Raw genomic sequence first — 22,695 nt, forward strand, 5'->3', positions numbered from 1 at the left:
GTTTTTGCCTGTGGATCTCACTCAGTATTGGATTTTGAGCTAAATTTTTTACTTCCTTCTAACAAATTCTACATGTACACAGGTTCTTTGCTTTTAAGTGCAAAATTAATACTACAGTGTTCTGTGGAAAATAACCAAAACTCCAGATACTTGTCCTACAGAGATCCATGCAAGGAACTCTTTTAGACCTAAGGAAGCGGGGAAGCTAGTGGGACTTAATATCTGCCCTCAAATGGATTTCAGAATAAGAGGGGTAAAGTGCACACAGATAACTATTTTGATTTGACCTCTTTTGTGGGACTTGCCATGTTGTACTTTATACTGTTTTCTGATGGATCAAAGGGACATCTGTTTGGAAGAATCACGGAACGGTCGTGACAAAACTTTTATAACGTATTTGTGACCTCAGAAAATGTGAGGTGTTAATTGATTTTTTAACCCAAACAAGCATGGGATCTATTTTAAATGGTTTTTGCTAGAAAAAGGATCTTTCCCCCCCTTTGATTAGCTTATTTTACTCTTAGTATTGGAGCATGAATGTTTTAGAACAAAAACCTGTTCAGTTGAGTGGGTTTTTTGTTTTGTTTTGTTTTGTTTTGTTTTGTTTTGTTTTTAAATCACCCCTTCCACTTTATTTTGGGACTGTGTCCAAGCCTGTCAGTTACTCACTTTCCTTCTGAAATGCAGACCTTCTGGGTGGATCAACTGGGAATTACAAGCATTCTTTAGCCAGTAGCCCTGACAGTTATATGCACGGTAACAGTGTGTCAAGACCATTTCTCTACACTTAGACTTAGCTCTGAGCCCAACATTCCTGATGTGTTTACCAGGTTTAAAATGTCTCCCTCTTAGAAGAAACTTAAAGGCCTCTCTCTAGGGACTACTTAAAATCTCTGAAACAATTTTAATGTTTTAGGGAACTGCATGTGGTATCCCCAGACCTTTATTTGGCATTCTCTTGATTATTTTTCCCTTCTTTTTCTGTGTTATTATTATCCTGTATTTCAGGGAGAAAAATAATTTAAGCTGAGCAGTTGCTTGCTGTAATTTCTAATTTTTCATTTAATTTTTTAGTTTAATTCTTGATTTAAACTAAAATTATTATTCTAACGGAGGTGGTAAAAACATGTCTACCTGTAAAATTAGAAGTTCTAACATTTGTTTACAGAGTGTAATATTTAGGCGATTAATGGTCAGAGTTCAATAATTCAAAACTGATTTCTTCTGAAAACCAGGGAACATAATAATCATCCCATACCTACTCGTATTTCACCCTTTTAAAAAATCCTGTGGCCATCACTCACTTTTGTTTTTCCTTCCATTCCGTGTCTGTGAAGCTTCTCTGCCTTGCTCTAAATCGGCAGTTTTCATGCAGCTGTTTCCTCATCAAGGTACTCTATCCTTCCGTCAGCTTTGCACGAAATACCGCTTACCCCGCGCTCGTCCTGGGCACGTGGCATGAGACTTCACTCACCGATCCCTGTAAGCACAGTTTGGCTTAGCACCTCAGGCACTTGTAACACCACCGCTGTAAGGTCTGGTGCTTATTGGGCCTGCGGGGCCATGCAGTCTGTCTCCGTGAGGAGCTGCTTATACCTACCCTCCCCTCCGCCGCCCCCAGCACTGAACATGCGGTCCCAGCCCTGGGCCGATGCAGGCAGGGTCACCCCAGGGACAGTTAATAGGAAGAGCAGGGTAAGTCGTTTGAGGAAGAGTTTCTAGCTTAGAAGTACTTGTTTTCCCCCAATACCAATATAAATCCAATCCCAATATTTCCTTACAAATTAAAGCTGCCCGTGTACTCTAGCCCCATATTTAGAAAAAGGAATGCGGCCTGTACTTAGTTCTAAGGGCTAAGAAGAAAAAAATGTGATGCACTTACGTTTAATTTATAAAAGCTGTCTCCTCTTCCTTTACTCTCCTATAACTATTACACAAAAAGGTTGGACCTAATACAAAAAGAAGTAATGGCAGTTGAGGAAAAGTCCATAAAAATTTTTGTTAATTCTTAGAGTTACAAGTTTGTATATCTAGCTTAAAGTACAAATATTTCCAAACACGGACTTAACATGTCTCCACGAAAGTATTTACTATACCGTAAGAACAAGCTATTGTTACCTCTTCTTCTAAAGTTTGTGTTTTGTGCTTAATCCCATTGTCCTAAGTACACATCCTAGTATGCACATTCTAGTGTAAAATTCAAGTCCTATGCATTTGTTCTAATACTCCTTTCAGTACGTCACGTGGTCTTTTTTATTTCAGGCGTCAAGAGCGTCTTGATTTCTGTAGTGGTTATCGTATCTGTGTGCAAGAAGTCTTCACACGGATTATCTTGTCTGATTCTTCTAACAGCCCTTGGAAATAGGCAATTCTACTCTTACCCTTAATTGACAGATTAAGAACTAAAACCTAAAGTTAGGTTCTGATCCAACCAAGACTCAAACCTGGGTCTTCTGACATGTTTGCTTCCTTGTCTGTAATAAATGAGCCCTCTGATGTGTTTGCCTTCTCATATATGTCTTAAGACTTTTCTGACAGGTTTGCCGTATTACGTATGTAATCAACTAAGCAACGCGGGTCAGGTAACCTACCAGAGCTCCTGTGCAGCTGGTGTGAGACTTGTCTTTTTGTTGTGTGACCTCTCACAAATTAACCCATTTTTCTTTGGCTTCTCAAGAACTAAAAGGGATTCAGTCCTTTTGTTATTTCATGAAAGTATAGGTTCCAGTTTGGGGAAAACATTTTGGTCTTTAAAAAAAAAAAAAAATAGGTGAATTTTAAAAATGGAGTGTTTTATTATATGTTAGGTTAGACCTATCCCTAGCTGTCAAAATATATAAACCATGATACCTGCCTTCAAGGAACTCATGTTCGAGCAGAGGAGATAGATTTATAACTTCAATAACTATTATGTCATGTAATCATTTTTCCTTCTTGATTTCCTAAAGTCTGGCCAATAACACCTTTTGTTTAGGATTTCATCTTTATCTGGAACCACCACAGTTCATTGAAGCATAGTGCTTATTAATACACTGCTCTAGAGAATTTCCAGCTTCTTCTGTCCTGCATGTTTGTAACTGGCTGTGTGTTTGACCACAGCCCATATGGGGGTGCGGGGGGGGGGGGGTGGGACTGAAACTAGGAAATCAGGACCACGCAAGTTTTTACCTTTGTTTCATTCACGTGGTGGCCTCTGGGTTTCTATCACCTCAGGCAGCTTTTTGCTCTTGTGCCCACTGAGAGTCAGAAGCGTAAGCTGTTGCTTAGGGGCCTAAGAAGAAACCAGACTGCAAAGCCTCAGAGGGGCAACACCAGGGTCTGCTTCCTAATTTAAAGCATCGCCTGTACTGGTCCAGGGTAGATCCTGTCTCCATTTGAGCAGTCTGGCTGGCCATCTGAGAGTTCTTCCTCTGGGATGCCAAGCCCAGATCCCTCACCAGTGTCTAGAGAGGTTTCTAGATGTCATTGTAGAGAGCAAAAAGAAAGAATGCTGCCAAAATTCTCAAATGTGCAAATCAGAAACCAAAATGCCAGAACTGGGCACCACGATCGCTCTGTTTCGTTCTAACTTGGCTTCTCCAAGATGCTGCACCCTGGTATAAATGTAATGCATTTTTAATTGATTTTTTTTTCTTACATATGACCCTCCAAGATGTTTGTATAAGCCTCTCCTTTAAAGTAAAACAGTTTTGCTGTGGAGTTAGGAAACAGTTATGCCACATTTACCTGTGTGTGGCTTGTAGAGTCGGGTCACCGAGTAGGAAGAAAACACACATACAATAACAAGAATTGAGATGAAAATTAATATGAGGGCAGAAGTAGGACATCAACCTCTAACATAGCCTGGAGGCTTTTGGCTGTGGGTGATGGGACAAAGTCAGTGATACTTTAACATTTTTAACCAAAAGGAACAGGTGCTCATTCGGGGGGAAAAAATGAGGAAATTCAGAAAAATAGAAGAAAAAAATCACCCTTAATCCCACTACTCTAACATTTTACTATGTTTTATACATTTTATAAATGTTTAACATTTTGATACATCTCCTTCCCGTTTCTTTACATAGTCAAGGTCTAAAACTTTATAGCTTGCTTTCTATCCTTAACATTTAACAGGAAATAAATAAGGCTTTTAAATTTTTATTTAGAGGTCTGAAAGTTACTTGCTTGACAGAAAATAGACGATCCTTAGTATTTCTTTGGAGAAACCTTCACCCTAGTGACTTAGTCTGTGACTACACCTTCTGTGATTTTCATTCTGGGAATATCAGCAAGCAGGCCCTTGTGCCTCCGCAGAAGCATTGCCCCTCACAGTGTAATGAACGAGTGCCTTCTCCCTGGAGTGAGCCCAGCCCAGCAGTGGCAAGGCTATCTCAAAGGTGTGCACACGAGAGCAAGCCCCAGGCTGGCGGATTGCTGCCAGAGGGCCACGGGCCCTCCTCGTGGTTGCCCACGCTGAGCTCCTCCTGATGGCTGTCTCCCAGTTGTTTTCAGACTCTTCTCTTCTTAAATCCTCGTTTTGCCTGAATCTTACTTTCTATGAAGGATAGGACCCCAGGTAAGGAACTGTGGACTTGAACTTGTAGGCCCCATGCAGATTTAAGGAAATGGAAGGTCATATGCACTGAATTCATGACAATTTTGGATGGAGAAAGCTAAAAAAAAAATTATTTTTGTCTTTTCCACTCCATATATGACACCACACCCTCGAGATCAGGGGTTGCACGCTTTTTGGCTCTGAATTACAGCGATCACATTTAAAACTGGTAGCATTCCCTTCAGCCCATATTTACTGAAGAAGATAGCAACTAGATCCTAAAGGAAAAGGAAAATGAATAATAAATAATCTTTGCTTTTTTGGGCATAGAGGAGATAAGATGTAGACACAACTGGTGGTGTAGGGAGACTGTAAGAGATACAAATGCCCTCTAGAAGCAAGGAGAGAGAGAGAGAGAGAGAGAGAGAGAAAGTTCTGGCAGGAGACTGCAGAAGGCATCAGGAAGGAAATGGAGAGGAGAAAAAAACGGGTTGGATGTATCTAACGGAGACAGGCGTGGCAATGAAAAGAGCCTGCACAAACACACTGCAGAGCTCAGGGCACACTAGAGATGATGAGCAGCCTTCTTTGCATTTTGTTATTATTTTTTTAAAAAATCGCCTGAGGAAGATGCAAATAAACACACAGACGAGGACAAAGCTCATCCAGAGTTCTGTCACCCAGAGAAGCGTCCTGTGAACACCGGGGTGCGCTTTTCTTCCATTCATCTTTCTGCACACATGGTTAGAACGGGACAGATTCCGGATGCTGGTTCCCTGTGCTCGGCTCCTAGGGAGGGGTGGGGGGCGCGGTCTGACTCTGCACTCAGATTGCAGCCCGGTGCACGCTCTCATAAAGAAACACTAGCAAGTGTCCACCTTCCCGTGGTAAGTTCGAGACAGCAAACCCCTGTTGAGCCTGTGCACATCTGGCCTTACACTCTGAATGGAATTCAGGACCAAATCTAAATGATGTGGCTCCTGGAAGGTCATCACAAATTCACTTCCTTTTCATGAGCCAGTAAGTAGATGTCTGGATCTATGTCCATCTTCTGTAACATAAAGCCTTCTTGGCTTGAAATGGTCCTTTGTCCAAAAGTGGGTATTTTTTCATCCTCAGATTTCATGTTTATTTTAAAAATCAAATGGTATGATAAGAATTAGGTAAAAATTACCTGAATTAACGCTACCCAGAAATAACGTATTCTGGCAGGTGTTTTCCCAGCTTTTTTTGTTTTTTTTTTTTTCTACTTTTACTAAATCATGGTCATCTTTCTGTATCCGTAAATATCAACCAGTATTTTGCACTTTGATACAAATTGCCAACATGCTCTCCAACTTTCTGCTGTCCCACCAAGTGATACCATAGGTGGGTATGATCAGTAATTATTTTGGTAAATTTTGCTGAAGCGTAACAGAAAAATACACAGATCAAATTTACAACCTAGTGAACTTTTAAGAAGTGAACACTTAAAAATCCAACATCCGAATCAAGAAACAGAACATTGCCAACACCCCCAGGAAACTACCTACATTCCCCCTTCCAGTCACTACTTCCCAGGGTCACCACTATTCTGTTACCTAATTTGTAATCTTTACTAATCTGATTAACTATGTTGTGTTTTGCTTCCGGTTACTTTTATGAAGTCACTGCTTGGACTGTTGATAAAATTCATTGTAGGGCCCAGTTTCTGGAGGTTAAATCTCCTCCGTGAAAGAAACGAATGGCATCTATTTTAGGTGCAGAACATGAGGTGATATGCCAGAGTTGAAAAGGTTAAAGCAAAGATTCCACAGGGGCACCTGGGTAGCTCAATTGGTTAAGTGTCCAACTCTTGATTTCCACTCAGATCATGATCTCACAGTTTGTGAGTTCGAGCCCCACGTCGGGCTCTGCGCTGACAGCATGGAGCCTGCTTGGGAGTCTCTCTCTCTTCCTCTCTCTCTCCCCCTCTCTCTCCCCCTCCCCCACCCCCTGCTCATACATACACTCTCTCTCTCAAAATAAGTATTTTTTTTAAAAGATTCTACAGTATAACCTTTGTCATATATTCTCAGTAAATATTTGAGTTCCTTTGAGACAGGCACTGTGATTTAAAAAAAAAAAAAAATCTTCCTTTCTTTGAAATGACAAATTTCAGTATCTTCTGCAACTGGAGAGTACATTCTGTGTTTAAACACCAGTAAGGCCATGTGGCTAGAAGCTGACCTCTGCTGGAAGCTTCTGGTATGATTTGGTGGTAGGAGCTCTCGTCTTCCCTGGTGGCTGCTAGCCTTTCGTTCAGCTCAAGCCCGCCTGCCTCTCTAGCTTTTCCTTGCAACTTGTCAGTTTGTTCTTTTTCTTTTCTTCCTTATGCTGTTTTTCTGCCGTGATAGCAAATTTTGCTTAACAAAATGTGAAGTTTTGTGTGTGGCAAGGTCTTTGTGAGTAAACATCCTAGCAGCTGTTACAATGAAATATGCGAAAGCAGTTTGCCAGGTTGCACCTCCTTTACACGTCCCGATATTCAGCCCCGGAGCCCAGCACCAGAGGAGGGAGAGTAACTGGCTGCTTCTCTTCTCTCCAGGGATCGACAAGGAGAACGTTGAACTCTCCCCCACCTCTGGCCACTGTAACAGTGGACGCACTCGCCATGGATCCGCAAGCCAGGTGCAGAAGCAAAGAAGCGCTGGCAGTTTCAAACGTAATAGCATTAAGAAGATCGTGTGAAGCTTTCTTCCTTTCCTTTTTCAAACAGACTTAACTCACACGGGCTCTTCGCCAGTGACCCCTCACCACCGTGCTGTGACGCTGCACTTCATGTTCCACGAGGAGCCCGTCCGAGTCTGCCATGTTGCCAGATGATCAACTCTTGGAAGCATTGCCTAAATCTGATGCTGCTTTTTCTTTAACTTTTGTTGTTGTTGTCGTTCTCCTACTTTTGGCGTGTCTGGTGTGAGCAGGTGTTCGGAACAACTGCAAAGAAAGTGGGAGGTCAGGACGCTTGAACTGAGAACGTCCCACTTGTGAGAAAGGATGAACTCTTGATTACTGCTACCACTGGCCAGCTATGAAAGCCATTTGCACAGAGCTCTGCCTTCTATGTTTTCCCCTCCTTCGTCCTACAAAGTAAAGTGTTAGTCTCACTTACACACTTTTCGAGATAGGAGTTCATGGGACAAGTAGCACTATAACCCCGGTATGTTTAATCTGACTTTTAGCTGTGGACTTTTTTTTACCTTACAAAACCGAAGGAACCGTAGACGTCAAGCCTCAGTGACTTCACACCGTAAAGCCACAGGCAAGGTACTTTGGGGGGTGGAGGGATTTAGAGTTTTGTAATGAGTTCTTACAAAATACTAACACTCGAGTATTAGCAATAATCACAGGAAAGGAAGCATAACCACGTATATCTTAACGTTACCGAATTAAAGCGACGGGTTCTGAGGCCTTATCCAAACTCAGTCATCCAAACTAGTTTATTTTTGTCTCCAGTTGATTATCTTTTAACCTTTAAGTATGCTGAAAGTTGTTGTTTCTGTTTTTGTAAGCCAAAACTATACTAAGTATAGTCATGATCTGTTTTCCCCCTCCTTCTCTTCTTTCCTAAATAATTCTGAGCAGGGTAACCCGTGAACAAAGTGTTGGAAATTGTTCCTTGAAGGTCATTTTCGTAAATGTTTGCATTAGCTCCATAGCAAAATGGAATGGTACGGGACTTCTAGAGTAGCTGATGCTTTTCATTTCGTTGGATGATTTTCCCAGAAACACAGAGTGTGGTGTATATTATCAAAAGTTTCTTTGACGACATGTATTTTAAGTGTCTTGTGATCTCACCCCCTCCCCTCCGAAAAAATCAGGAATCCTTTTAGCAAACCATTTGGGTTCTATATGATAGAACTGCATTTAACCACTGTGAAAGGACGGGCCGGCCTGCATTAGTGTGACAGTAGGGGACCTTAACAGTTGCTGCTATACTGAACCGTATGGGTTATCCTGGTGTTGGAATTTCCCTGGTAATGCAGACCCAAGTTTTGGGTGGTACCTGCAGTATGCAAAATGATTTGACTTCAGTGAACACAGTCGTAGTATCCGGATGTTCCAATTTAGAACTGAACCGTATTTATTACAAAAAGATAATAGCCCCCTATTCCCAGGTTCCCTTTATATGTTCCGATGTGATGGCTTTGGGAGGGGAAAGAAACGTAGGGGAGGGGAGCCTCCTGTAGTCCTATTCCATGAGCGGATTTCAGTAAATTAAATTCCACAGCTAAATCAAGAAATAATGGTACATTGAAGTGTTCTGATTTTAATAATATAACACATTTCACATTTATCCACACAGTAACAATGTAATATGTTAATGTAAATAAAATTGCTTTTGATATTGAGAAATAACAAGAATTTAATTTTTTTAATTTGTTTACAGTCTCGGAAAAGTAAGAACCATCTGCCAAAATAAAAGGAGAAAACACTTTAGTTAATACTAAAGTTAATAGTTATTTTGACATAGAACTGTTGGAAAATATTGAAGACAGGTGCAATTAACTAAATTTGTGTTTTTATTGTAGAGGCTGCGTTAGAGTAGTGTTTATGGTAACAGAGCAACCAAGTCTATAAAGATGCTAAGACTAGAGCTGAGTTTAGAGGTAGATCCTTAACAACCCGATGCCGCGCTGCTGTTAAGGTCGTGGTTCTCCCACGACCCCGTGCTCCTGGGAAGGTATCGCGACTCCTTGGATCCTGGAATAAAAGGCAGATGTGAGCCTTTAATCATTGTGGTTCCACGTTTTTCCTCTTGGTTGGTTCGGTGTGTGTCGGTGGGTGTTGTCACACTGTTCTGCTTCTCCCAATCAAAATAGAGCAACTGCCAAAGGTTTTCTGTTAAAAATAGTGATGTTTCCATAACAAACTTTTCCAGGTATGATATTTCTTAAATTTATTCATTATTTCCCTCTAGTGTAATGAATGGAATGAATTCACTTGAAGTACCTCACGAAATGATCAGCGTTGCACAAATCAAAATTGAGCCTTCTTTGAACTGCGAAAATACTTTTTTGATCAGTACATCCTGGAAATTTGAGAACGCCCTAAGGTTTAAAATTTACCTTGTTTAGAGAACTTCTGACTTTTGAGGAGAACCTAACTTTCCAAGTAACTAAAATGAACATGAGCCTAAGCCTCACCAGTACTCGTCCCCTGAGAAATGAAACACTCTCTCAGGCTTCCTACCACCATCTATCTACACAAGAAATCTGAGGTTCAGAGCAAGTTGCCCATTTTGCGTAATCTGATGTGAGTTTTACAAAGAACATCATAATTGGGGTTCGTGGATGTTTCCCCTGACTTGCTAAAGAGGCAAACGTGACTCAGCACGTCGCTGTGCAGAACCCACCTGTTTTATCACGGGCCCCATCCCAGGGGTGCGCCCTCATTCACCAACATCGCGACGCCGTTCCCTGGCTCTGGGGGAAAGCGGCGAGGCTCTGCCCTTCATCCACTCACCCCTCCCCTGCCCGGTACAGAATGCCAGCCCCGTGCAATCCTGATGGGGGGGGGGGAGGGAGGAGAAGGGGGCGCCTGGACCCCCAGGAGCAGTCAGCTGCCACCCCCACAGGACTCCCTCCCTGCTTAGCGGGTTTTAGGCTTTTTCCGTTTCGTTTTGGCTTTCTGTTTGCTACACCCCTCCCAGCCCTCCAGGCATCATGAGGCATGTCTTATTCAATGTTATGCAATGGACTTCTAAACAAAATTCACTCTTCGTGTCAGCCACACAATTTTTTTTAAAGCAGTATATTCACCTGTAAATAGTTTGTGTAAAATTTGACAGAAAAGTATATTTACTACACTGTAAATACATGTGATGATATATTGTATTATTTTGCTTTTTTTGTAAAGCAGTTAGTTGCTGTACATGGATAACAAAAATTTGATTATTCTCGTGTTAGTATTGTTAACTTCTTCCTGCGACTGCGTTACATCATTTAAAGAAAATGCTGTGTATTGTAAACTTACATTGTATATGATAACTTCCTCTCCTTTCCATCTGGGCCTAAACTTTGGCAGTTCCCTCGTCTACAGCCTTGTGAATATTGTCCGCCAGCAGGAGAAATACTGCCCAGCAGTCAGAATGGATCATTGTAGGGGAAAATTGTAGAAATCCATTTCAGACCATTGTTGTTCCCACCCCGTTTTCCTCCCTGTGTATGTACTCCACACCACCCACCCACCCCCCTTTTTTTAAGTAAAATGTAAATTCAATCTGCTCTAAGATGTGGGGAGTTGTTTAATTGCTTCACATGCCTCAGCTCTGTTTTCTCCCTTCCCCCCACTTCTCCCTGATCTTTTGAAACATCAAGGCCGGTTCCTTTCTTTTAAGGATACCTTGGGTTCTCCTCCCTCCCACAGCATGGGACAGACCTTTCTATTTCCAGAACCTCTCTAAAGGAAAAGTAAAATAATTTTGGTGAACCGTGTAGGGGAGGAAGAGTTTTCCTCGAGCCTTTTAGGGTCCCTGGCTGGGTCTGAGAATTAAACTGACAAGGACAGCTTAACAGAAGAAAAGCACACAGCACAGGTTTACGTATACAAGTTTTACATGACACAGGAGCCTTTATAAGAAAATGAAGACCCGAAGCAATTAGACCTGGGGGTGTTTATGCTTGTTCTGCTCGATGAAGAGGGCGGTCACGGAGGAACATGATAGTCAAAGAGTGTGAGGTAAGTGTAGTCAAGGGGAGGGTGGGGGACACTTAGCAAGGCCTGTTTGTTTCCATGGTCTTGTCTTTGGAGATAAGGATGCTCCTTTTTTCCATTCTAGGGAGAATGGCCCTCACAGGAGGGGATTATGCCCTGTTTTCAGGGGAAAAGGGCAGGGGCAAGGTCAGAGTGAAGGCCTCCACAATTTTCTCAGACTCTCTGTGCCGTGTTTGGGGGTTGTGTGGCCTGATCCCCATCCAGTGCTTTTTCAGGACAGCTTAAGCTGAGGGGTGACTGTTCTCTGGGATGAGCCGTCTTGACTTCTTTTAAAATGAGCCGTTAGAAATGCCAAGACCCCCCTGCGATGGAGCAGTCAGAGGGCCTGTGTTGGGACCGTACAGCTCTCTCCACCTTTTCAGCGTTCCCTCCGTGGACTCTTCTGTGACACTACGTGGGTAAACACTGGAAAACACTTTCCCTGGCTCAGCTGATGCCAGCTTTACTATTTACCCCATTAGGTGGGCTACCCCCAGGTGGAGAAAGAATCCAGCCTAAACCCTGTAGGCAGGACAGAGCTGATCCTTAGGAGGTGGCAGTGCCTGACGTTAAATAAAGGACTAAAGCACCATGAAACAGATTCCCGCACGTGTGGGGCAAGGGCTGGTCTGTTTGTGGGGACACAGAGCAGGTGTACCTCACCTGAAGAGCTTGCTAATATTTCTTGGGCCCTCTGAGGCACAGGCAGACTCCAGGGATGGGGTTCTAGGAGGGACAGACAGAGTTTAAAGCCTCTGAGGTGACTGTCCTGGGTGCCCAGGCATAACTCCGCTGTCTTTTCCCTGTGGCCTAAGGCGTGGTAGCCCAAACTAGGGATGCCTCTGGGGTAATAACCCTTTGGACCACACCTCTCTATCCCCGGACAATAAGCTCCTTGACACGGACCATATTGTTTATCTTTTGTGGGGCCCCGTGCCCTTTCTTGGCCTGTACAGACTTTTGCTTTCTGGGACACCCTCGGGGACTTGAGAAATGACCAAGAAGTGTGTCCGGGTGGAGATATGTCTAGTGAGCAGTTGAAAGTAGGGTTATAGGGGCGCCTGGGTGGCCCAGTCGGTTAAGTGTCTGACTTCAGCCCAGGTCATGATCTCACCACAGTTTGTGGGATCGAGCCTCGCGTCGGGCTCTGTGCTGACAGCTCAGGGCCTGGAGCCTGCTTCGGATTCTGTGTCTCCCTCCCTGTGTGCCCCACCCTCGCTCGTGCTCTCCCTGTCTCTCTCAAAAATAAACATTTTTTAAAAATTTAAAAATTAAAAAAAAAGTAGGGTTGTATAAGAGGTAACTGAAGCTGGGGATGATGACCCGACCCAGAGAAGACAGGTAGCAGAGAAGCATCTAGGCAGAAAGCATCACACCCCAACAGGAGATTCGCTCATTCTGTTCTTTACTTTTTTCCATTCTTTGTCCCACTTTGGGGGATGTACCCTAATTTCCTACATTTTAACTCCACAAAAACAGGCCTTAGGGGCACCTGGTTGGCTCAGTCAGTTAAGCATCCGACTTCGGCTCAGGTCATGATCTCACAGTTCGTGGGTTCAAGCCCCGCGTCGGGCTCTGTGCTGACAGCTCAGAGCCTGGAGCCTGCTTCAGATTCTGTGTCTCCCTCTCTCTCTCTCTCTGCCCCTTCTCCACTCATGCTATCTCTCCTCTCTCTCTCTCTCTCTCTCTCTATCTCTATCTCAAATAAACATTTAAAAAGATTTTTAACAAACATGCCTTAGCCCCAGAGCAGCAAAAACAGGGGTACTCTGTATCTCTGAGTCTGGCCCAAAGTCAAAGTACAGTCAGAAACTGATGGCAAGGGGTCCTCCCTTATTGATTTAGTAATCGATGCACTGAAGGCAGAAAAGAACTGGGTGATCTAGGCTTCAAGCAAAAACGCCACTACCACCACCTATAATTGTATCCCGAGACAAATGAAAAAAAGGTTTTGTTTTGTTTTGATTAACAAAAGACTCCATTTCTGAGTTTGCAGGCATTCATTCCACTCACGGAAGAAAGAAACATCGATTGGACCCCTTGTTTTCACAAATGAACTCCAGCATCAGCACCTCCTGGAAATGGCTCCGTTCAGGCACTTGTTTCTCTTGGTTCTGGAACAGCTGCTCGTTGGCAGGGTTGTGATGGAGCGCTCCTACACTCGGGCTAGGCTCTGAGCCTCAGTTGCAGGCATCGTGCGCGTTCGAGGCCCTTGGCAGATGGTTGCTGAAGGACACGTAAGGCTCTGTGTTCTCAGGGAACTGTAGAAATAGATGTAATAAGAAAAAAAAAAAAAAAACCCTCTTCCTAATAGCAATCCCAGTGCAAAATCCCTACCAAAATGGAGATGACCTGTGTCTCCTAATAAAGACCGACTGAAAACCGTAATCCAGGTTTTGAGATTTCACGTTTCAGTGAAATTTCCAAAGTGTATTTTGTCCATTCATACCTTTAGAAGAAAGCACGAACCTTTTTAAAAAGTCTTTTTATAATGAAAAAGCCATTTCAACCTCAAAAGAGTAGGGAGAGAGGGGATTCTTTAAGAGGAATTAATTTTGCTTCGTAAAAAGTCACTGTGTTGTCCTTCTCCTCCCACAGCACTTCTCAGCAGGTGGGCATGTGACTGACCTGACCGGCAGGTCTGAAAGGAGAGCTGAGTAAATGGAGAGACAGACCACAGCCCTGGGTGGGAAAACTGAATAGTACAGTGTCAAGTCTTCCCAAGTTACTGATTTTTTTTTTAACTCCTTTTTAAATTAAGTTCATTTATTTATTTTGAGAGGGGGAGAGGAGCAGAGAGAGCGAACCCCAAGTAGGCTCCACGCTGTCAGCACAGAGCCAGATGTGGGACTCAATCTCAAACCTGAGATCATGACCTGAGCTGAAATCAAGAGTCAGACGCTTAACGGACTGAGCCACCCAGGCGCCCCTGCAAATTGCTGATTTAATGCACTTCCAATCCAGATCCAAACAAAATGACCCTAGGGTGTATCTTGGAGCATAAACAAGAAAGCATGGCTAAGAAAAAAGAAAAAAAAACATAGTTGGAAACTTCCCTAACTAGATAATATAGACATTTAAAAATATTTCAAAAAGATCATTTAATTAAACTAAATAGAATGGAACAGGCAAAAAGGTCCTAATTATGCTATAGTTTAAACGAAACAAAACACCAGTAACCTCCAAATTTCATTGAGCCACAAAGGCGGATTCCCCACCCTGCTACGTGTCCATCACTGGCTGGTAGGGGGCGCTGCTCACCCAGTTTCTATGGCTCCAAAGTGCCGCCTCCACAGCAAAGAGCTGGTCAGACAGCAGAGGGGGAGCTCGGCACCGCTGCCCCAGTCTCCCCCTGGGACGATGTTAATGTTCCATAGCCACCCTGTCCAATATGGTGGCCACAGCCACACGAGGCCGAAATGTGGCTATTGAAACTGACGAACTTACTTTTTATGTCATTTACAGTAAATGTAGTTACATGGGGCTGGTGACTACCAGATTGGAGAGCCCAGCACCCAGGGAGGTCTCACATTAGCAATTATAGGCCTGAGGCCAGACTTGCAACCACTTCTGCTCACTGTCACTCCCAGACTTGTCACACAGCTCCACAAAATAAATCACAAGGGTCCCAAAAAGCTATTCTTCATTGCTCAGAAGGATGGCTAGAAATGTTGGCCAAGAACATAAATAACTCTCACAATAGGGAAGGACTTTGTAAGCCGAAAGCAGCGGAAGATATCCTAAAGATTATGCCAAAATGTCCCCATGTCCAAAGAACTCACCCAAAATTTAAAGGCCAACAGAGAAAAAACTAAATAAAAATAAAGGCCAACAGAGAAACTGTTCCTATTATAAAGAGTTCATTAAACTCAATTATTTTATTTTATTTTTTTATGTTTATTTACTTAGGGTGAGCTGGGGAGGGGTAGAAAGAGGGGGGGAGAGAGAGAGTGAGAGGGTGAGAGAGAATCCCAAGCAGGCTGCACACTGCCAGCAAGGAGCCCGATGTGGGGCTCAAACTCACAAACCAAGAGATCATGACCTGAGCTGAAGTCAGATGCTTAACCCACTGAGCCACCCAGGTGCCCCCAAATCAATTTTAAGAAAAGACCCATGTAGAAAAAAAAATGGGCAAAGGACATGAATGGCTAATTCACAGAGAGGAAATACTGTACCAACTGCTAATCACTATACAATGAAAAAGTTCACACTCAGTAAACAAAAAAATTCCAATAGATACAGTGAAATATCATTTTCATCTGTCAAATTAGCATAGATGTATCTAACTGATACTTGGTGCTGGTCAGGAGAGAGTGGGATGGACTCATGCACTTGACCTCATCTTCCTGTGTCACCAGCCTTAAGAACATCCGCACCGTTTGCCCCAGTAATACTGTAATCTGGTCATCTAGCCTAGAGAAAGAAGGGATCAGAGTGCTAAGACTTCCATTAAAGTATCATATATAATATCAAAACACCTGGAGACGACCAAAACGTTGGCCAAATTATCTATGTTTTTCCAGCACTTTCTGGAAGCTGACAAGGGCCTCCTTATATAGCCTTTAAAAACGGGTTTAAAGAACAATATTTAAATTTGAGAGAAAACTTCCAGTAGAATCAAGAGTTTGAAAACTGTGCATGAGGGCTGATCCTCAATTATGTTTATATATGTACACATATATATTCATATGTATAGTTTATACATAGAAGTCTAGGAAAGCAACACTGCTTCTTAGGAGTGATCTTACCTCCCCTGAACAGCAGGGGGCGGAGGAGAACCGGCCAATTCCCAGGGAGGCAGATGGATGGAGCACGGAGAGGGAGCCCTCTCTGCTCCTTTGCTCTTTTGTTTCTTGGGTTGCCTTTGCTGGAGGCCAGGATCCCTGCTGGAACCCCTTTTATTTATTTATTTATTTATTTATTTACTTATTTACTTATTTACTTATTTATTTATTTAAGTTTATTTATTTTGAGGGGGAGAGGGCAGAGAGAAAAGGAGAAAGAGAATCCCAAGCAGGCTCCACACTGCCAGCACAGAGCCTGACGCTGAGCTCGATCCCACAAACCATGAGATCATGATCTGAGCCAAAACCAAAAGTCGGACACTTAATCGACCGAGCCCCCTTTAAACATGGCGCCTGGCCGATCAGTCAGTGGAGCATGTGACTCTTGATCTCAGGGTCGTGAGTTCAAGCCCCATGGTGAGTGTGCAGTTTACCCAAAACAAACCATAAAAACACTGCACCTCGGTCTGTTCTCAAGAGGCCTCTGGAGGACTTCACGGCAAGGTGACCCTCCAGTGCCTCCTGTGCAGTGTCACTGTCGGTGGGGGTTCTCAGCAGGAAGACCTGACACTCCCTTGGCCTCTGTGTTCCTAAATCTCAGTGACCCTGGCTTGTCCAGCCCAGCTCCCAGCCCCCACACCCCTCCCACGTGTGTATTCAGCAAAACTGGGACACCTTGGATTTCTGGGTGTTATTTTGGTTTTTAAGCTTCTCAAGCAGGGGTGGCAGAATTAGTAGCTGGGATTCTCGCCTACTGCCTGAGATTCTACATCAGTCATTCCAGGATCACCTGCCCCACCTGCTGCCCCCATGCTTCCGTGTGGGAAGGAGCACTGATGGGGGCCAGGAGGCCACCTGGGCCGTGGTCCTGTCTCTGCCACCAAAAAGCCTTGTGATCTTGGGCACTCACTTTCCTTCTTGAGACTTTGGGTTTGAATCAGACAAAGGGGTTGGCAGGAAGGTGTCTCCCATCCTGACAGTCTCTGGCTCTCTGATCATCAGGCCTTTGGGATAACCTTTCTCAGCCCTCCTCCTGAGCCCAGTTACCTTTCAGTAACAAATGGCCCCGCCTCACCCCCATATCACCTTTATTCTATGACCCAGGCTGACAAGCAGCATCCGTGCGGGACATTGCCAATCTCATGGCAGAGGACAAGGAGACACGGAGAACCATGCTTTGGCTCATAAGTCTATCCCTAAGTGACAGTTCCTCCACATTTCACGGCCCAAAGTAAGTCCCACATGGCTACTTTCTGAGTTCCCTAGGGCAGAATGTATGATCCCCTGGAGGGGGAGGGGTCCCAGGGGGGAAACTGCAACAATTAACAGCACAGTAATACCGCCTGCCATTTACCCATTTACTAAGTCCTTGTTGATATCCCAGGTACCTTGTGACATGAGTCTCAACTCCAAGACAACGGTTAACTATTGAGCTGACCGATATGGGGGCGCCTTGGTGGCTCAGTCAGCTCGAGCTGCACCCGATTGCAGCTCAAGTCATGATCTCACGGTTGGTGAGTTTGAGCCCCACGTTGGGCTCCTCGCTGACAGTACGGAGCCTGCTTGGGATTCTCTCTCTCTTTCCTTATCTCTCTGCCTCTCCCCCACTCGTGCTTTTTCTCTCTCAAAATAAATGAACCTAAAAAAAAAAAAAAAAAGCACAACGTACAGCAAACAGTCTGTGTTCACACCAGTATTTTTCAAGAACGCTGGGGTGGGAAGGTTAAGATAGGGGATATTATTTTGTCTTTACTACTCTGTGAGGTAGATATCATTATGCCCATTTTACAGATAAGAGCATTGAGATTAAGTCGCTTGGTCAAGGACAAATGGCTTATAAGTGGTCGAGCCAGGACGTGGACCTCAAGCCCTCGGAGTCTGAACCCCGCACTCTCAGCCTTTCCATTATATACCTCCCACAAAAATGGCAGAGGCCCAGGACAGGCCTGCCGGGCTCCCAACAGCACGGAGCATATGCCAGCCTCCTGGGGGTAAGACGAAGTCAGCCCGTGGCACCCACTGGCCCTGACCAGGCTGCGTTTCCTGGCCTGGCGGGACCAAGGAGCCTGTTTGTTCTAAGACCCGCGAGACTAACAGCAAAGGCCCTGAGACACATTAGCTGTGGGTCAGACCCCCCAGCAGAGACACAAAGATGCTCTGATCCCACTTTGCCGGAGGGGAGGGGGCAGTTCTTGCTCTGTGAGGACAGAGAGACCCCGGTGCTATCAGGAGACGAAACCAGAGGGGAGGAGCGGGCCTCACCAGGAGAGGGTACCTGGAGTCAACCCGCTGGGATTCGAACCCTCCCACAGGTCCTAGCTGCGTGACCTGGGATGCATTACCCTCCCCTTAAGATAGAGTTAGTGATAACAGCCCTTCATGAGCTGCTGGAGACAACAGAGTTGGTTCACGGGAAGCCCGTGGCACAGTGCCGGGCGTGTTGTCAGTCTCCTAGCGTTGTTACAGGGGCCCGAAGAAGAAGGAAGTAGAGCCAAAGATCAGCTGGGACGCTCAGCAAGCATCACGGAACCTCACAGAAACACCCTAGGAGAGTCTGCATGGGGTTCTGTGGGAGCAGAGCGGTGAGGGCAACTCAGGGAAGACTTCTCGGAGGAGGTGGTACCTGAAGGATGGCTGTGGAGACGAGAGGAGGTAGGACATTCCAGGCAGGGGGGACAGGCAATTCGTAAGACAAGCCGGGTGTGTCGTCCATCGACGCTGGGTCGAGTCAGTGTCTCGGAGTCAAGGTCCATGCTCGATAAATGGGTAACAGTGTGGTGGATGGCTTTACTGTCCTGCCATCTTACAGAACAAAGGGCCCCCCGCTGGGATCGCACTGTAAAGGTCCTGCCTGTTTGCCGGTCACACTGAGGACTTGGGAGTTTTTCTTTTCTGCAGAAGGGGGCAGCAGAGGAGGCTGGAACAGGGGAATGTGCTGAGGCCCCGGGGAAGCCGACTTCCGGTAGGTGAGACCCGTGGTTGGAGAGGGCTCCCCAGCCCTTGAGGAATCCAGGAGCAGCTACTGGGCTTTTAGGAGCCATTTCTGCACTGGTGAAAGGATCCGGAACTCACTCGGGCCGAATAAGCAAGGTTTTGCACCCTTCTGAGAATCTTGGAAGGAAGGTTAGCAACCAGTTAGCAACCCGAGGGTCAGAGAAGGTTCCGCGTGGGCACCCAGCGAAACCCCCAGCTTCCTGGGCACCCCTCCCAACAAGGAAGGACAATGTCTTTGGATGCCCTGCTCACCTGGACGCGCCCCCGTCCTTGGCACCCCCCGGGCAGGGTGCTGCTGGCTTCCACGAGCCTATGGGCACTCTGCGTCTGCTGGCCAAGCGTATTTTAGGACAGGTGAAGAAAGCAAATGAGTTCACGCCACCTTCCTCCTCTCCAGAGCGATAATTATTCATGGTTAAATAAAACCCCGCAGGTCGTGAGCAAGAAAAAAAAAACAAAAAACCAAAAAACTGTGAATCCTGCTCCGTTTCCACACAACATGGACGATGAAGTCAATGCCCCTACATGAAAACCAAAAATGCTTCCCCCTTTCAGACTGGTTCCAAACGTCCCTCTGCGGACACACATACCGGACCACACAGGCCGGTCACCAGCCCAGGCACGGTACGGGGCATGTTCCATTCACTTTCTCATTACAAACCCCTGGGGCCTCTGTGAGGCAGGAACTACTGTCCCCACTTTACAGACGGGAACACTGAGGCTCAGAGACGTGAAGTCGTGCAGAATCATGAGCTAAGAGAGCAGGACCTGGTGTTCAGCTCAGCTGTCTGGGATCCCAACTGGCTCTCGGTAATTTTTAATACCTTCCACATGATATTCATACCTTGGCTAATGGCTGCACCACCCTGATCTCTGGTTGTGTGTTCACGCTGCCTCCTTTTCTGTTTCTGTCAGACCTCCCTCTAAGTGTGGCTGTATTTAGAGCCCACCCGGGGAACCCAGGATAATCTCCCCATCTCCAGATCCTTCATCACATCCGCAAAGACTCTTGTTCCAATAAAGGTCATGGTCGCAGGTCCCAGGGATTGGGAGGTGGGTCTCATCAGGGGGCGTCTTCCAGACTACCACACACATTTCACCCTTCCTTCCTCAACTTATTCCCTCACAGACCCTGCCTGTGTGTGTTGATCATTGTGCCAGGAGCTGGGAGCTAGAAAACCAAGGACAGGGTGGCTTCGCTTGTCTGCACAGAATGATGCAGGAGCAGAGAGGAGAGACAGTCAAGGTGAAAGAGAATGTAACCAGGGAAGGCTTCCTGCAGGAGGTGCCTGTGCCACTTCCAGGGCACCTTGGAAAGATAGGCTGGAGGAAGTGGCTTGGGAGGAGGTAGGAATGAGGAGGTGCCCCAGGCAGAGGGAGGCAGGAGGGAGCTGGGATGCTCTGGGACAGGGACGAGGAGAGACAGGAGACCGGAGAGGCTGAAGCCTGTTGAGGCTTCTCCCTAGAGAATGGGTTGGAATCCCCACTGCTCCTTCCATATGTATTTCCCAGGTGTGCCTGTGAGGCTGGGAAGTTGTTGGAAATCACCTGGGGACACAGGGGTCACCTGTGGAAGAGGAAGAGGCTCCTGGTCTTGCTCACTGCTCCCCCAAAGGACTCTCTTGCTTCCCTGGCATGGGTATTCTCTCGTAGCTGCAGGGGCTGCACTTTGAGTTCTCGGACCAAAGACTTGGGAGCCCTGGGGCTCTGGTCCCAGGTCCGGGCCCTCAGTGCAGGTCCCATGTGTCATGACTGCCCAGTTATCAGCAAGGACAGGGACTGTGGCTACTCCTTCTTCTCTCACCGCCCCGGCATGCCAGTACAATATAGGCACTCGAGAGAAAGAACGTGACCACACAGAGAGCACGTCTGCGACGGGTCTTGCTGGCCCCAGCGACACAGTGGTGAGCCACAGACCCGGTCCCGAGCCCACGTCTTATGGGGGAGGCAGGCATCCATCAAGCCATCACTTGACAGAGGTAAACCTGCAGGGAGGGACCTGGCCGAGAAGAGTCAGGGGTCGAGGAGGACTCCCCTGAGGAAGGAACTTTTGAATTGGGGGTGACCCTGTATTTTGGGAGAAGAGCCACTATTCTGATTATGGGCTTCGGGCCCGGTTCACCTGGGACTGATCTGTTCATGCTCAGATCTGTGACTCCCACCTCTGCCTGTGGAACTGGGTGAGGTCATCCAGCTCCCTGGTTCCCCAGTTAGGGGATCTGATGCCAGGGAGAGCTCTGCCAGACATCTCTCTAGCTGCCCACAGAAGGCAGCTCCAGCTTTTGCTCACTCCTTTCTGTGTGAGCCTCTTGGGTGACAGAAAATGGGCAGGAGCTGGCTTTGGGAGAATGACAAAGAAGGTTCCAGAAGGCAGGCCCAGCTTCCACTGCTTACCTTCCCGCCAGCAGGCTTGCTGGACCTCCAGCCTCTCCCTCAGCCTCTCCCCCTCCCCCCCCCATCCCCCTGGCTCTCCCTGATTCTCTTCCTCTGTTTCCTCTCCTGCTTCACACGGCAGGTGATATGCAGACCCTTTGCATACATTAGGTCTAATCTCTGGCCACCTTCTATGGGAGGTACTGTTACTGTGCCCATGGTACAGATGTGGAAACTGAGACTCGAAGTACCTTGCTGAGGAGCATCCAGCTGGCAGAGAAGCCCACACCCTTCCCAGAACCCAGCCCGCCCCCAACCTCCACCCTTACCCCATGACCGCCCCCTTTCCCGCTTTCCCACAGCTTAGATTCTCCAATCCTCAAACTCAAAAGTCTGTCTTCCCAGGAGGTGCTCCCGGAGGAATTCAAGTGTCAAGGGGGAAAGGGCAGATAAAGACCACATTCACCCCTGGAATGGGGGCTAGACAGACGGAAGACTGGGGCCCACAGTCAGAGAGGCCACATGGTGGTCCCACTCAGAGTGAGCAGGAAGACCAGAGGCCAGAGAGGAGAGGCCACACAGCCCACGTGCAAAACCTGCCCGCAGCCCACTCCAGACTCCCCGCCTGGGTCTCTACACTGCTCTTGGTTCCTGGGGCTGGGGCTTCTTTGGGACACACCCTTGGCTGGTAATGAGGACAAGAAGGTGATTAAGACATATCCTGTTCTGGGGGCACCTGGGTGGCTCAGTGGGTTGAGCGTCCGACTCTTGGCGTGGGGCTCAGGTCACGATCTAATGGTTCACAGATTCGAGCCCCACATCAGGCTCTGTGCTGACATGGCAGAGCCTGCTTGGGATTCTCTCTCTCCCTCTCTTGCCCTTCCCCTCCTTGAGCTCTCATGCGCTCTCTGTCAAAATAAATAAACTTAAAAAAAAAAAAAGACACATCGTGTCCTGGTGGGTTTCCTGGCATGGTGGGGGAGATGGGCACCCCACCACAGAATTATAAAACTAAGTAGGCACCTGGAGGAAAGCACCAGAATTCAGACTAACAGGCAAGATGGAGTGCCATCAGGGAAGGCTTCCTGGATGAGGAAACCTCTTTTTTTTTTTTTTTAATGTTTATTTTCAGAGAGAGAGAGAGCACTAGAGCAGGGGAGGGGCAGAGAGAGAGGGAGAGAAAGAATCTGTCAGCACAGAGCCCTACACTGGGCTCAATCTCAGGAACCTGAGATCTTGACCTGAGCTGAAATCACGAGTCAGATGCTCAACCAAGTAACCAAGGTGCCCCAGTGA

The 22,695-nt window shown here is 46.3% G+C and overlaps 1 protein-coding gene across 8 annotated transcripts in view; it reads left to right on the top strand.

Annotated features, from left to right (window-relative positions):
* NF1 (neurofibromin 1) overlaps window positions 1-10,779 on the top strand; it is a 319,551-nt gene extending 308,772 nt beyond the window's left edge. For 7 of the 8 annotated variants that reach the window (XM_042966177.1, XM_042966176.1, XM_042966171.1 and 4 more), the window contains one exon: window positions 7,101-10,779. In XM_042966177.1, the coding sequence (XP_042822111.1) occupies window positions 7,101-7,243 (143 nt within the window). In that variant the 3' untranslated portion in view covers window positions 7,244-10,779. The remainder of the gene's footprint in view (window positions 1-7,100) is intronic. The other variant, XR_006211074.1, reaches the window with a different exon arrangement.
* The last annotated feature ends 11,916 nt before the right edge of the window (window positions 10,780-22,695 follow it).

Source organism: Panthera tigris, chromosome E1 (assembly GCF_018350195.1).
Source record: "Panthera tigris isolate Pti1 chromosome E1, P.tigris_Pti1_mat1.1, whole genome shotgun sequence".
Lineage (NCBI taxonomy): Eukaryota > Metazoa > Chordata > Mammalia > Carnivora > Felidae > Panthera > Panthera tigris.